Here is a 16,954-nt window from a genome sequence, read left to right on the forward strand (position 1 = left end):
CAGAACAGGCTGCTTTCAAAAGTCAAGCCTCAAAATAAAGCGACCACTTTTTTTTTTCTTTTGCCTCAGAACCAGCTTTCTATAGATTACTGCTGTTCTTCAGCACTAACTTGCAACAGTTGCGAGCCAGAGTCTACCCCCCTCTGCTAGGCCTCTCAGCAGACAGGCTAGATCACTGTTACTTTACAGTTTTGCCTCAGCTTTTTTCCCGCCAAAACAGGCTGCCTCAGAGCTCCCTAATCTAGCCCCCAGTTGGCACGTTCTTCCACTAGCGCACCTCCCCGTGAGGTACACCTAGAAGATTACCTACGCGCCTCAGATTGTCCCTGACTAGACCCCCCTTGCTCTGGGCACACTTGCCAAGGCTTTGCTGTACCACTGGACAACTGGACCAGTCGTATCCCACACGCTGGACACCAATCAATGTGACAACCCCAGACCTACTGGAGTGTGCCACACTTTAACTAAGCTGCCACCAACCATTCCCTGTAAGAAGTCACACAGACCAGGGATGGATTTTTAACAAATAAAAGAACAAGGTTTATTAAATAACACACAGGGAAAAATAAAAGGATCAAGTGAATAAGATACAGTAACGTGGCTTAGTCTCAATCATACATACACACAGTTTGGTTCACACAGAACACTTAACTTGAAGCACAGACCCTGAACCTATCAGTTCTGGCTAACCATACAGACACCTGAACCTATCAGGTTGGTACTGACTGACACACAGTAGTACCCTGTCTGACACACAGACTCCCACTCCAGCTTCTTCTCTCAGCTTTTTCCTCCAGCTTCTCCTCCTTCTCCACACACGCTCCACATATATATACAGTACAGCCCCTCCTCCTGATGTCCCGCCTTCCACTCCCCATAGGATGGAACTTTCCCTCCAAACCCATGACAGACAGGTAACATCAGTGCTGTATGTAACAGTTGTAGCCCTTGTTATTTTATTATTTTATTTTACCATTACTATGGAAACTGTGGAACCCTTAGGATTAGTGAGAGAAGGGCACAAAACTGGAAAAACACCTGGCCTCAAAATGCCCTCAAGAAGTAGTTGTTATAACTTAAAGTGGGGCAGCGTTAAGGCTTTTTTTAAAAAAGTCATTGTCTGAATACAGTAGTTTGTAGAATTGCATCACCTGTTGATTCCAAAGTAAACGTCCTGGGGGAAAATGAGTCACTTTTTCCTCACAAGAACGAAATATAAAGCGTGCAATGGAGTTAAAATGAGCACTCGCACCAAGGATGAATCCCAATTAAATTTTGTGTGCGAAAGCTGCTATGCTTCCTTCAGTGTCTATTATGTCTGAGATCTTCCACTTCCCCTGAGATTTAATTAATATTTGCTTTGCAGTGGTGGCTGCCACTGCTCTTAAGTTTAGAAAACATCAGAGAAATAACATTATGATTTTTAAGAGAAAGATAAGGAAAACTGATGTGAAAGATATTTGGAGAGTTGAAAGCAGACCATAAAAAGTTTACTTTTGAGTCCTCCATGTAGAAAAGCTACTCCAGAACAGATTTGTTTCTAAGCATTTGGTTCCTAGAGTGATTAATACTAATGAAGATATTATAAAGGTAATTGAACATCTTTTGCTGAATGTGGATATTAGAATTAGATGTGACTGTAAAGAAGCTAAAAGATGGAGGATAGATACAAGTATTCTTCAGCATAAAATAGAGTAAGAAAAATGGAGGAAAATGGGGGAAATATGGGAATTTAATGATAGAGAAGATTACAATGAGAGTGTTGTTTCAAATATAATGAAAACTGGTAAAAGAATTATGTATTAGAGAAAGAAAACAATACAGAAAGCTTGAAGAAGAAATGAAAGCTTTGGAGGTGAAATACATTAAAATAGACATACAGTTTTATCAGAAATACTGTACAAGTAAAGAGAAAAGAATTGCAGAATACTGAAAAGGAAAAAATTCAGAGGAATTTAACATATCTGAAAATACATTATTTTGAATCCAGCAATAAGAATGTTGGCTAGAGCAACACAATTTTAAAAAGCTACGAGTTTAATTGGAGTAAGGGTGAAATGAGTAAAAAGTGCAATTTGATGAATAATAAGTTGGAAGTGTTTGGTTTTTTTTCATAAATTATATATAGCGCGGAAGCTTTTTTTGAAGATTAGAGAATATATTGAGAAAAATGTGGGTAATAGATTGCAAGGTATGGATAGAGGTTTGATGGAATAGCCTGTTGGAGAAGAAGAGATAGAGGATATTATTAATAAATTAAAGGTAGGCAAGACTGGAATACAATAACGGTTTTAGAAAAGTGTTAATATGTAAGTTAAGGAGCCTTTTAAATAAAATAATAGAAACAGAAGTGATTCAATTAACTTGAAAGTATTCATTAATTATTTTAATCCCAAAGCCAAATAAAGATCCCACAGATTCTGGATCTTATAGATCTATTTTCTTAATAAATCATGATGCTAAGCAACAAGAATGAATATTTTTATTGCATATTATAAACATATTAAAATGTTTTATTGCATATTATAAACATATTAAAATAGATCAAAGTACTTCAGGTAAGGCCGCACCTCAAAAATACATTGTGGAACTGGAGAAAGTGCAGAAGAGAGTGAATCAAATGATGACTTGGTTGGGGGCACCTCCCTAATGAGGAAAGGCTACAGCGTTGGGGGCTCTTGAGTCTAGAGAAAAGGCACCTGAGGGCGGACATGATTAAGACATAAAATCATGCAGGGTATGGATAAAGTGGGTAAAGGGAAGCTCTTTTCCCTTTACACAATACTAGAACCAGGGGATATCCACTCAAATTGAGTGTTGGGAGAGTGAGAACAAACAAAAATAAAAGATTTCTTTCCCCAGTGTGTTGTTAGTCTGTGGAACTCCTTGCCACAGGATGTGGTGATGCATCTGGCCTCAATGCTTTTAAAAGGGGATTGGACAGATTTCTGGATGAAAAGTCCATCATAGGTTACAAGCCATGATGGGGATGTATAATTTCCAGACTTAGAAGGAAGGTACCTCCAAATGCGAGATGCAGGGGGAGGAGTATCAGGAGACAGGTATCTAGTTTTCCCATGTGCTCCCAGAGGCATCTGGTGGGACCACTGTGAGATACAGGAAGCTGGACTGGATGGGCCTTTGGCTTGATCCAGCAGGACTCTTCTTATATTCTTGTGTTCATTAGATACTTTTTAAGCTTTTGATTGTGTGGAACGGTCGCTAAAATTGATAGTAAAGATATTAAGTTTTGGAGAATGTTTTAAAGGTATGATAAATCAATTATATTTAGAGAATATTGCAACCGTGTTAATGAATGATAGTATAGCATTGTCAGGAATACCCCTCTTTAAAGGGTAAGTCTCTGAAGGGTGATGATATCCATTCAGTGTAAAGTTCTTTGTTCAGAACTCCACTACCCAGAAGGCAACTTTTCCAAAGTCCAGCCTCTTAGTTCCCAGGAATCTCTGCTGACATGCAATTAAGATGGAATTTATCATTTGTCTTCTTTTGGCATGACCTCAAAGTCTCTTTCTCAAGCTGATAAACACCGCTTGTGGAAGCCTTGAGAAATAAGTACTACACATCCCATTTCCTCATAAACCAAATAGATATCTTTAGGCTGAGGCACTAGATAGAAATGTCCCCTTTCCTCGATATTGTTTGCATTGGTTATAGAATTGTTAATGAATGTTATTAGAGAATATAAATTAATTAGTTTATTTGCAGATATTTTATTAACAATAGAGAACACATTTATGTTTATGGATCAGGATAAATTACTTTTGAAAATATTTGGAGAGATAACTGTGTTACAGATAAACTGGTATAAATCAGAGATGACATTATTTAACTATGCTAAAGAGAAAAAGGAGTTAGTGGAGTAAAAACTGATGTTAATATATAAAAATCTGTTCAGTATTTGGGTATAAATAACATTTGAAAGAGGGAAATTTTGATAAACTGAAAAAATATCAAAAACAAGTTGGATGAGATCGGACCTTGGTAGAATAGCAATTTGTAAAATTAAGCTTTTATTGAAGATTAATTTTTATACAGTATATGAAGTTACTGATATCTGTACAAGATCTGAAAGACTGGCAAGATATGATTAATAAATTCTGTAGTGGAAATATCAGAAGATATGGTATAAATCTCAAAAGTAAGGTTATATTATATAGCTAATCAAATGAGATAAATGCCTGAAATTATATCTCAGCATAAGAATTTAATATGGTTAAGTTTGGAATCACAGGATATTAGTGAGACACTTGTGAATATTTTTAAAAATAAATAATATTAGCATTGTTTTAAAAATGGAGATCCCCCTTTTAAAAGAAATGTGTTATTTATTTGAAACAAATATAGAAAAATATTTATTACACTAACAGTTGTAGGGTTGGAGGAGTTTCCAGGAAATTTGAAATGGAATTTGGAGAACCTATTAAGGAAAAAACAAAATTTTAAGTTAAAAAATTGGTTGGGAAATATGGGTAGTAAAGTGCAAATAATAGCAGTATTACGTTTGGAACCAGTATCTTGATTTAATCTCATTTAATTAGAGCAATGGAATAAAGAGTAGGTTAGAAAAAATTAATGTAGTGGTCTTGCAAGATTTCAAGAACTGGTAGTACAGAATGAAAAGGTAGATGAAAATACGTTAATGAAAGGGAAAACAAGTAAAATTTATAAGATGTTAATAGAAGCAGAGAACCAACTATGAGTAGATACTCTTAAACCAATATGGGAATATGATTTGGGAGAATAAGTATTGAGGTGTGGAAGAACATATGGGACAGAAGGATATTAAAGTGTATATCTATCAAGATAATGGGTTTTTTTCTATAAATTAACTCCAGTGAAATTAATTATTTAGATAATGAATATATTCTAATTTATGTTGGAGAGGGTGTCAGGAAGTAGGTACTTATTTCCATATGTTGTGGGAATGTGAGAATACATTGAAATTCTGGAAGTTGGTCTTCAAGGAAATAAAGGAAATAATGAAGTCAAATATATAGGTTTTCCCTAAGAAAGCTCTCTTATTAATATTTGATTAGGAGCAATGGAGTTGAGCAACCCAATAATTCATTTCAAATATATTAACAGCAACAAGATGAGTGATAGATAGTAAAGTATGATTTTTCTATTGGATGAATGGTACAAAGAAGTGTGCAATATACTGTTAAGGATAAATTAACGTGTAATATCAAAACTAAAGAAAGCATAGATAAGAAAGCATAAATAAAAATATTTTATAGGTATATGGGGAAAATGTATTGATTGTGTTAGTGAAGGGGAAGAGTTGTGCACCTTTGCAACAACCAGTGTAGTTTTGGAAAAGAAACAGCTCGAAAAATGGAGGGAAATTTGGTCATATCTCCAGATGGTCCCAGTGAAGGGCAGTACACTAGGTATTATTACTGTATATTGTTTCTATGGTGTTGGGTTATGAGGGGGGTTTATAAACTGTGTTTTCTTTTTTGGTCTCTTTTTTCTGTATCTTTTTTAGTTAAAAAATTTCAAATAATGATAATAATAAAAGAAAACATAATAGGTTGGATGCGAAACTCTAGCTCCCCCTATTTATGAAAGGGGCCGAGGGGAGGCCAAAAGCTAGAAGGAATGAGAGAAGGCGGATTCCAGATTGTAACTATGGCAGGACCAGTGAAGCTTTATGCCCCAATGTTTCATATAATGAAATTGATTGGCACAAGATTCAGGACAGACCAAAATGAGAGCTATTTCCCTTCACTCAAAATTAAGGAACTCATTACCACTAGAATAATGCTGACAGCTTAGGTAGGTTTTTGAAAAGGTTATATTATTTCAAAATGGCCAGTCAAAGCCTCATTCAAAGCCGAAGAACCGTAGGGAAGGAGATAAAGGGCAGTAAATGGAGAGCAGACTCAGCTGGCACTTTGGTTGCCTAATTACAGTCGTTCCCAGTGGGGTAAGATGGATAGCAGTTCTGTTCAAGTTATAAAAACAATTAAGAATTTAGCATCTATAGGTTTATGGAATTTTATGCAAAATTATTTCTTCTTTTATCTCCTTCCTTACCGACAGGTGCCATTCTTTTTGTTGATATGAAAATTCTCCTGCTCATTTTGGTGCCACCTAAAACTATCATAACATCTAGTGGAGCTTACTTTGTATGATTGCAGCCTCCTCCCCCATTCCATCTTAACACCTTGATTAAGAGCAGACAACATGGCTTGAACATTATCTCCCTATTTCTTTTGTTACCTCCTTCCTCTTTTTCTGGGTGTGTGTGTGTACCCTCCGTCTGATGAAAAGTTTTGGAGAATTCAAGAAGCTGCATATATTTTACGGGCTTTGAGTTGACCTAACAAAGATGTTACCCTAACATGGATGAGGTCTTTTGCTTATGAGTGCAACTCCCAGGTCTGTTTAACAAGACCACTTTGACAACAAACACAAGCCAAATAAATCACAAAAGAAAGTCCCCCATGTGTCAGGCTTCTGTTTTCCTCTTCTTTCTTCCCTCTCAAAGATGCTTTCAGATCTCTCCTTCAAAGGGGCCAAGAAAATGAGGGGGAAACTATTGCTTGTGAAATGCCAGTATGCAGCTCTGCTGTTTTGGAATTCAGACCATGAAGCAGAAGGGAGAAGACAGAGAGTTAAGCTCTCTGAGATATCTCCTTATTTATAATTTTTTAGTGGGCTATTGGCTGAAGACATCTTTCCAGGGATCAGAGGGGGTAAAAGGTTCGTCATTTTATAACATTCATTGTTTTGCAAACATACTGTCATAGTCACCACATTGTTTTTGGGAACGGTTTACTGCTCTATGAAACGAAGAGCAAAATTTTTCAGAGAGAAATTTTCAGTGTTTCCTCCTTCATTGAATGTATTCCTTCTGACATGCATATTTTATTCTACCGCTCAGATGGATCCAGTGCAAAAAGCCGTCATAAACCACACGTTTGGTGTGTCACTCCCCACAAAGAAGAAGCAAGTCATATCCTGTAATGTCTGTCAACTTCGCTTTAACTCTGACGTGAGTATTTCCGGTCTCAGCTTTATGTGTTTTGTTTGGTACCACTGCGTTCATATAAATTCTAAGACTCAGTCATACTAGTATGTAGGTCAACCTTGACCATTTCTAGAATAATTTTTGTATAGGTTAAGCAGATCAAAGCAAAGCCTTCTAGAATTTGCTATTTTTTCAGTTACTTAGGATACATTCCCAATAGGATAATCTTTCATATTTAATCACTAGTGTTGGCCACTATTGTGTAGCTGTTCCCTTCAGTTTCAGTAAGCCTGTAGCCAGAATGTTTGGGGGTGAAGTGGAAACAAAAGGTCACATTACAAAAGTCATGGCAGAATACCTGGGACATAAAGATAAATAGGCTACCTAACTCCATGTATGTTACCATTCTGTACACACCTACTTCTGAAATAATTCCTGGTGAGTAACTAGGTATAGAGATTCAGCCAAAATTTTATTTTGTTGCATTAGATGTTAATAAAATAAAAAATATGCTTTACTACTATTTTAAAATAAGGACTTGCCAGTTTTCCCAATGAGCACTGCATCCATTGACCAGAAGTTTGAAAAAAAATATTGTCTCGTTGGCAATTAAGCAGTACTTTGGCTGTATACTTTTCCTTTTATCTTTACGAGTTGAGTTTAAAAATTGGGTTACAATGTATTTCCTCTTTTCCAAACACTAAGCATTTGGGGAAGATACATAAAATATCTCTAAGGGAGTCAGTCTGTACTAAGGCTACTGCCCTGATCAGCTAACATCCTTTTCTAAATACAGTGGTGCCTCGCTTAACAAGCGCACCGTTTAACGACGAATCCGCATAGCGATGCGTTTTTTTGCAATCGCTAATGCAATTGCATCGCAATGTTTTAGGTGGCAAAACATCGCACTGCGGGGATCGGTAAGTGTTTCGCTTACCAATCTTCGTATTGTGATGTTTAGAAAACTGCTGATCGGTGGTTCCAAAATGACCACCGGATCAACAAAATGGCTGTCCGCAGCGTTTTCACGCCATTTCCTTGCTTATTGAGGCGGCGAAAATGATGGCCCTATGGAGGATTCCTGCTTAGCAGATTAACGTCGCTATGCGGGGCACCACTGTATCTAGAATAGCTGGAAAGAAAAGTATGTGATAAAATGTTGCAGTATGGAAGATTGTGCTGAGTATCCATTCCACATATATCCTCAGTTTTACTTTATTCTCTCTATAATCAATCAGCATTCCATTCCTATTGGACATATACACCCTTCAGGGATATTCCTCTGATTGTGTTTGTACTTCTGCATGTCTTGATGTGCTTCACTGGTCTACTGATGATCTTCCTCTTGTATTTGGATAGTGCACTTTTGACTATATGATGCAGTCTTCAGAACGAGCATGCTATCACTACATTGTATATTTATTGAGTATAGGGACAAATGCTTGCATTTGCTGATGCAATACAATGTAAGATATTATTTGAGTTATTTAAAAATACAGACTTAAATCATGGCTGAACAAATTATATCTGAGTCTATATCTATACAGTGGTGCCTCGCATAATGAGCGCACCGTTTAACGATGAATCTGCATTGCGATGCGGATTTCCCCATCGCTAATGCGAGGGCATGCTCGCATTGCGATGGGGGAACAGCTGTTCGGCGGTCTAAAATGGTCGCTGGACACCCAAAATGGCCACTGGAACACAAAAAATGGCCGCCGGGACACCCGAAATGGCCGCCGGAACACCAAAAATGGCCGCCGGGACACCCAAGATGGCCACTGGAACATGGGGAAACATCGGAGAACGGTGAGTTTTGGGCCCATTTGGAACGCATTAAAATTCGTTGGAGTGGGTTTCCCCGTTCCACTTAACGATGTTTCCCCATAACGAAGGTTAATCCGGAACGGATTAACCTCACTATGCGGGGCACCACTGTATCTGTATTTTTCTCTTAATACACAGAATCAACTTTTAAAGATGTGATTAGTAATAAACAAGAGGACCTTGTTAGTACAGTGTGTGTTGCCCTCGCCCATGTATGACCCCAAGCGAAGATCACCAGGATGTCCTGGTTGGAAAATGTAATAGAATTGGGAATCTAAATTTTCACTTACATTCCCCTGCGAACATGAAATATTTAAAACCATTTCCCTGCTAGTTGAGATTACCGGAGCTGTTGTGCCTCTTTTCTCACATTTCAGATTTGTTTATTTTTCACCCCCCAAAAATCATATAAGTTGTTTTTGAGCAAACAACAACAACCCCTTGTATTTCATGCAGAAGAAAAAGGTATTAATGCAAAATGTGCAGTTTGTTTTAGCTTTAGTTGTTATTGTTGCTGATTTTAAAAAAATCATGTCATTTCTCTTTTGTACAGAAGTGAAAAATCTCATAGCTGTTGACAGTTTTTTTTTCTTTTAAGGGGAATCTATATCAAGGAGAAAAAAGGCGAGTATTCATCCTTAGCAGACATAAAACCTCAAGCTAGTGCTGCTTTTTTTAGAAAGTAAAGACTAACTTCTAACATCAGCTCTCTGTGGTTCTTTTGCCCAAAAGTTTTTACTAGAGCAATTCAAAAAATGCAAAAGAATTTGAGAGAAAAATGAAGGTACTTCAGATAAATCTGTCTTCCAAATACAAATCTATGCAATCCAGTGCTATGCAAATTTACTCAACCTGAATTCTAACGTGTTCAGTAAGCCTTAATCCTTGGAAAGTGTGCATAGCAGCTTTCCCCAGCCTCATGTCTTCAGGTGTTGTGGATAGCAATCCATTAAGGCCAGGTTGCATGGCCAACTTCCAGAAAGTACAGTGGATATCGTCAAAAAAAAAAAATTCAGAGAGCACCAGGAAAGGTTACTGTAGCATCTGAATAATAAACCACCACCAAAATCACCATGTCATCCCTGGATGCTGTACTTATGGTCATTTCTGTGATGGTTTTCCATAAATTAATTCAGGTCAAATACTTGATCCTATTCAAAATGCCCGTTTAAAAAAAAATAGCATGTAAAGGAATGCATATTATAAGTTTCTGCCTGACGAACATTTTTCTTCGGCAGTTAACCTCAAGGCAACTAATTGCCCTGTGTAATGTGTTTAAAACATTATTATGCATATTGCAGAAGATTGCGGTTAAGGGTGTTGCACTGCCATTAGCAGAGATGTGTAATATGATACAAAGAGCAAGTATGTGGCTTTTTAAAATCAGCATTGAAGATTAAAAGCGCAGCTGATCTGAATTCCAATTCTGACTCATTTCTCTGTCTTCATGTAATTCGTAGGGTAGGTAAAAAAAAAAAACCAATAGTCTCCCAAAAAGATTGGAGGGAGACCACACAGGATGCAGAGGATGCTTAAAATTGTAGGATGTGGCTCCGTGGTCTTTCTATATTTCTTCCCCTCCCCTCCTCCCTGTTAGTATGAAATAAAGGCAACCTGCCGCAATAGTCAGAGGCTGCCAGTGCTTTTAAATACAGAGTTAGAAGTGTTCTTCTGTGATGCTGATGCTGCTTGCTACCTAGCAATGTGGTCATCTTTTTTTTCCATACAATGTTTCTAGGAATTACAATCACACAACAAAGTTCTTAAAGAGATTTTTAAAGCAACTAACCACCACTTGCCTGTCTTGAAGAAAAAACAGGAGAAGACAACTGGCCACCGTGTAAAATTAGGCACCTGAAAGCATAATTTGGTAGGGGGTGGGATTCCTAAAAATTGCATAAATTCTCCCTCCAGCTCTGCTGGAGGACACCAATCTAAGCAAAGTAGAATTGGACCTATGCTCAGGCCTAATGAAAACATTCCTTCCTTCATTGCCTTCCTCCAGTTTGCTCTGAACAACACTTTAGCTACCCAATAGCCCTGTGTGGCAGGTTGGGTGAAAGGAAAGGTGGGCAGTGTGACGTTATTGGTCTTCCCTTCCCCTCACACTTCAACACCGGTGTTGCTGACTGGGACTGATGCGGAACGGTTATCTAAGAACACTTAGATTACCATAAGCTGCTGATCCTTGTGCAAAGGGATAATAACTTCCCAAGCTGTCCTCCTGAAATGAATTTTAGAAGTCAACACGGATTTCAGCGTGGCTATGCCTAAGTCCACGTTCTTGCTCACCATCCATATGGGCTTCCCATGATGACAAGGTTTTGGAGAGAGCACTGATGGCTGTGATGTTCAATTTTGGCCTTTTCCACCCTGTGGCCTTTCTCTCATTTACCTTCTTCATTTACTGCGAGTTGGTTCAACAGTTCAACATGAAGAAAATAGTTGTTCTGGGTTTTTTCGGGCCCTTTGGCCGTGTTCTAAAGGTTGTTCTTCCTGACGTTTCGCCAGTCTCTGTGGCCGGCATCTTCAGAGGACAGCATTTTGTGCTCAAGGTTGCTGTCCTCTGAAGATGCCGGCCACAGAGACTGGCGAAACATCAGGAAGAACAACCTTCAGAACACGGCCAAAGGGCCCGAAAAAACCCAGAACAACCATTAGATCCCGGCCGTGAAAGCCTTCGCGAATATAATGAAGAAAATACATTGTGATGTGGTTTGTTAAGTTTGCGAGCTCTGAATGTGGTAGTGTCGCACTGACTTATTATTATACTAATCTAATTTGAATTTGGCTTCTTTTTGGCTTTTGAAAGAGAGAACAAAACAACAGGGCTATCCTGTTATTATTGCCTGTATTTTACTTCCTCACAAAGCAATTATCAACAAAATTATCATTGCACATTTAGTGTGTTTCAAATGCTGTCTTGCCTTGGCCTTGAATTTATTGGAATTTCAGCACTGCTGCTTTCTCAGAACCTCAAGAGAGAATTGTCATCTAGAAGAGGAACAACGTTTCATGTTACAGATAGCGGTTTAGGGTTACAAGAAGACAATATATCCCAATTCTCTGAAAACTCTAATGTGCTGTGTAAATACTAACAACAGCAGTTGCTGCTGCTGCTACTCCTACTACTCCTCTTAATTACCTGTCATTCACTTATTCCTTCACCCCTCTTTTTATTTATTTTTTTCCTTTTACCTTTGAAATCAGTCTCTCTCTTCTTCACTTCTAACATAATGCACCTTGATAAAATGCTTTGTGCACAGTAAGGGAGCTTCACGCCTCACATCCTGCTAATAATTTATTTGGGGATAAAATTGTATTTAGGCTCCACCAACATGGGCTCCACCATGTGTAGATTCTTGCTTTTAGTATGACTTTCAAGGCTACCTGATCAGATTCATACATTCTTCTCTCTTGGATGATCTAAATATCTGACAGCCCTCTCTTTAATGCTCTTCAATGTTCTCCTATTGGCGCAGATTAAATGAACTCTCAAAAGAGAGAGATGGGAATCACAACTACATGTAAGTCACTAGTGCATAAGTGTTCTTCATTCACCCAGTGATGTCCTCTCTTAAAGGCTTTCTGAACAGATTTATCTGAAAAGATGAGTGTGCATTAAGAAGCAACAAACAACCCTTTCATCTATATTAGCCTGGGCTTTTGGATAGGGAAGGGGGTTTCAAAAATGCTTTCATTGTCTTCTGTTGTGTGGCCAGAAGACAAAGGGACTTAAACATGATCGGACAAGCTCGTGTGGGGAAGTATAGCAGGACAAAACTATTGAGGGAGTGTTCTGAAAATGGCCAGAAGTCTACATTTGCTACTTTCCACATGGAAATACAATATTGCTCTTGGAGACTACAGCTTGTGTCGTACAGAATGGTAACTCCTTTTAAAAAAAAGTTCTGAAAGCACTTTCAGATAAAGTAAACTGAGAAGCAAATTGCTCTGATCTGTCCTCTTGTTCACATGTTCTTCTTTCAATCACTTACACTTCAGAAAGTTTCTTGGAATTAACTAGGAACAAGAAAATTAAGAATATAATGCATACACACACAAATAAGAGTTCCAAGAATAAGATTGTGAATTTGAGCTACTTGCATGCATAAAAGTTGAGCTTTCGGGTTTGGCAGAAGTAGTATTTTATTTTTGAAAAATTACAGTTACTGGTATTCTGATAGATGTTTATATAACTATACCTTGATGTTACGTAAGACTTCTGTCTAATGGTGCTTTAGAACACTGGTTCTTAACCTTGGGTTACTCAGGAGTTTTGGACTGCAACTCCCAGAAGCCTTCACCACTAGCTGTCCTGACTGGGGTTTCTGGGAGTTGTAGTTCAAAAGCATCCGAGTAACAAAGGTTAAGAACCACTGCTTTAGAACATATATGTTTACACCCTTCCTTGTACTGCAGTGAGAAAAGAATGTCAGTTACAATTCATCTGATTCATTTGGTGCCAGTTTTCCTTTGGATAAGTCCTTAGATTTTGGAGAAAACAGTCTAGAGAGATTCTAATGTAAGTGCAGGTATGTTTCTTTGCATATCAGAAATCTGCAGTTCTAAAACCACAATACCAGAAAAGCAGAAAGTATCTGAGCTTGTTTGTTCTCATGAGGTAGTCACACCACTGGAGTCTTCCACACTGGTTTCTTCCACCAATTTAAGGGGATAAATCTGTCTTCTATCATGGAGAAAAAGCTCCTGTAAGTGTATAGGGACCCTGGTGAAATGCAGCATCCACGACCACCTCTCCACACTCTTCTTCCTCCTCCTCATGGTTGTCCTCCTTCTTCCTCTTCTCGTCACCATCCTCTCCCTTCTTCATGAGAGTCTAGATTGGTGAACAATTCACTTAAAATCATAAGTTACATTTATTTAAAATCACAAATGCAAAAGCACGGATTACACATATTTAAAATTACAAATACTTAAAATCACGGATGAAGATGTCTGATAAAAATCCTATTAAACATGTCAAATTGGAGATGGGGAAGCATATAATGGAGTACCCCTAAACGCAGAGAAAGAGAGAGAGAGATGCTTTCTATACTGTATCTTCCTGGTGAAAAATATATTGTGGGAACAGCCTTATATGGGAGGCCAAAGGACTTTTCCATGTAAAAGTGGGAACTGCAGCCCATCCTGCTTCCAGGATTTCCTCACTTTACTGAGCCCCACTGCCTTTGCCTCACTCCTATTTTGTCTCCTTAGCTGCCATGTCACCAGCCATGCCATCTGTCCATCTGTAAGTATGCCCTGGGGTCACGACCGGTCTCTGACACCCCAATTTTGTGGGGCCCACCAACATTTCCTCAAATGACTGGCTGGGGAAAACACCCTACTTTCAGGGTCATTTTCACCTGGAGGGGACTGTAGCGTGATGATTCCCCAGTCAGAGCAAGTACAGACTGGTTTCCTCTCCTCTCCTCTTGGAATGAAAGTGTGACCTGACGAAAGGTCCTTAGAACAGCCAACATGTAGTTAAAAATCAGTGATGGAGAGGGAGAGAACGAAGGTGGGGATGGACAGACAGCACTTTAAAACAGCTTGCCTTTTGTACTTTTGAGCTAGATGTTCAGATAATTTTCTGTACAAAAATAGGTAGTCTATTACAACAGAACCTGTTCAGTTTCTATTTCTGTGGAATTTTCTCGGAGCATCAAGAGCAACCACATCAAAACCTTTTTCCCATCTTCCTGCCTGCTTTCTGTGTGAATCAACAGAGCAGGTCAAATAATAACAGAGGAGAGGGAAAGACTCCTAAATAGCTCAATTTCAAGAGTGTGCAGCTTTACCACCATCTGCCATGTGACAGCTATCCTCTGCGGCAGCTGTTCTGTCTTAGGCAGAGTCCCTTAAACTGCTCAATAATGTCAGATATTGGCAAATATAACTCCCTCCCAATCTGCCGATTCTGCTGTGGCTGTGTATGTGGATTTCCTCCTATGCACCAGATAAATGGCTAGCCTTTAAGATGCCAATCACCCAGGCAGGAAGGTCTTGGTTGAGTTCTCCCTCCCTCCCAAAAAGATGATTGGTACAGTCAAAGCTGGCAGCACTGGCTGTCTGCTAGCAGGTGTCCCAATAATATTGATCCTAGAAACAGAGCTGGGCTCATAGGTTTGCATGTTCCAAGCCAGATCCAGGAGGAAGAGAATAATTATTGTTTTTCCACCATCTATGCTCATACCGCTACATAAACAAACAAAAAGCAAGTTTGACAGATGCCTGTGCCAGGAGACTCAAACTGAGAATACACATAGTTTAAAAACAGACACAAGGATTTGGAAGCTGACAGGAGGAAACAAGGGAAGAGCATACTGTTTGGGTATGGTTTGGTTTTTAACGTGCGTGAAGCTAAGCTTGGCTGAGGCAGGATTATCGGGAGACAACAAAATTCACTGGAGAGGACAATAATGTTAGGAGAAGATGAAGGCAGTAAGAAAAAGGAAGATGTAACATGAGATGGATTCACACACAAAAAAAAAATCACAGCCTTTACTTTGCAAGACATGAGCAGAGCTGTTAATGATGAGATGTTTTGCTGTTCATGAGTTATGTGCCATCAACATGCCTCTTACTTACCGTGACCCTATGAATCAATGCCTTTCAAAATGCCCTATCATTAACAGACTTGCTCAAGTCTTGCAAATTTAAGACTGTGGCTTCCTTTACTGAGTCTATCCATCTCATTACATCTTTTTCTTACTGCCATTCACTTTGAGCAAAGAGTCTTATCCATGGTATGTCCAAAGTATGATAACCTAAAGTTATCCATTCAGTTTGTAATGAGACTTCAGGGTTCACTTGTTCTAAGGCAAAGGTAAAGGTTCCCCTTGACATTTCATCCAGTCGTGTCTGAGTCTAGGGCGCAGTACTCATCCCCATCTCCAAGCCATAGAGCCAGCGTTTTGTCCGTAGACAATCTTCCATGGTCATGTGGCCAGTGTGACTAGACACGGAACACCGTTACCTTCCCACCGTAGTGATACCTATTTATCTACTCACATTTTAAAATGTTTTCAAACTGCTAGGTTGGCAGGAACTGGGGCAAGCGACGGGAGCTCACTCCGTCACATGGATTCAATCTTCCGACTGCCGATCTTCTGACCTTGCAGCACAGAGACTTCTGTGGTTTAGACCACAGTGCCACCACTTGTTCTAGAACCCATTTATTTGTCTTTCTGGCAGTCCTGAACATCCATAAAGTTCTGCTCCAGCACCATCTTGTGAATGAGTTTTTTTTTAAATTGTCAGCAGTCTTAATTGTTCAGCTTTCAGATGCATATATAGTGATTGGATATAGCACAGAATGAATTATCTTGTTCTTGGTCTTCAGTTACGTATGTTCTTACACTTAAGCATACTTCCTAGTTCCATTATAGTTCTGCAGTCTTAGGGGGAATCGACATTATTATTTATCCCCTATTTTGTCCCCCTATTGGGATGGTCCAGATTGGATTTTGTGACAATTATTTATTTTATTTATTTAATTTATATGCCACCCACACTACCCAAAGGTCTCTGGGCGGCTTACAACAATTACTCAACGTGCAGCTAATACCAAACCAGCCTGGCCTTTTTTGGTCTCCATTTGTAACTTTTTGGGTCATTGAAGGGGGCTGTGGGGGGGTTTTATGTGATTGAGAACACATTGTTTTAGTCAGTTTTCAGGCATGTGTAGTTGCCTAGTTCATTCTAACACAGAAGTAAGGTGTGTTCCCCAGAGTGACACCTATAGTGACATATCCACGTCTGTTTGGCACAGCATGGCAGTGTGCAGCAGGGACACCTCTCCTCCTCCGTGTTATCTTTTCTGAATTTTCTTCCTTACAAAAATTAAATTGTTTTTTGTTCAGTCCAGTGCTCTTTCAAATCATTGCTGGACTTGTGTGAGAGGCAGAAACAGGAGAAGCAAGAAGGCAGCCTGATTTGTCCCCTCCTCTTCCTTCCACAGTTTAAAGGAGGTGTGGGAAAAGACAGCCTTTCTCTTCTTGAGATTGAAAATGTTGTATCCCAGTCTACTTTATCTCATTCACTCCAAGGGTTACAGCATTTATACATTCACCTTCTTGTTTCGAAATTTTTCATTTAACCTTGATGTATACTTCTCATACT

General features: G+C 38.9%; 1 protein-coding gene across 14 annotated transcripts in view; it reads left to right on the plus strand.

Annotated features, from left to right (window-relative positions):
- Positions 1 to 16,954, plus strand: part of ZNF385B (zinc finger protein 385B) — a 302,949-nt gene that overhangs the window by 222,700 nt on the left and 63,295 nt on the right. For 13 of the 14 annotated variants that reach the window (XM_078393837.1, XM_072980833.2, XM_072980858.2 and 10 more), the window contains one exon: positions 6,914 to 7,024. The exons of the other annotated variant lie outside the window; for it this stretch is intronic. In XM_078393837.1, the coding sequence (XP_078249963.1) occupies positions 6,914 to 7,024 (111 nt within the window). The remainder of the gene's footprint in view (positions 1 to 6,913; positions 7,025 to 16,954) is intronic. 14 annotated transcript variants of the gene reach the window in all.

The sequence above is a fragment of the Pogona vitticeps genome, chromosome 1 (genome assembly GCF_051106095.1).
Source record: "Pogona vitticeps strain Pit_001003342236 chromosome 1, PviZW2.1, whole genome shotgun sequence".
Lineage (NCBI taxonomy): Eukaryota > Metazoa > Chordata > Lepidosauria > Squamata > Agamidae > Pogona > Pogona vitticeps.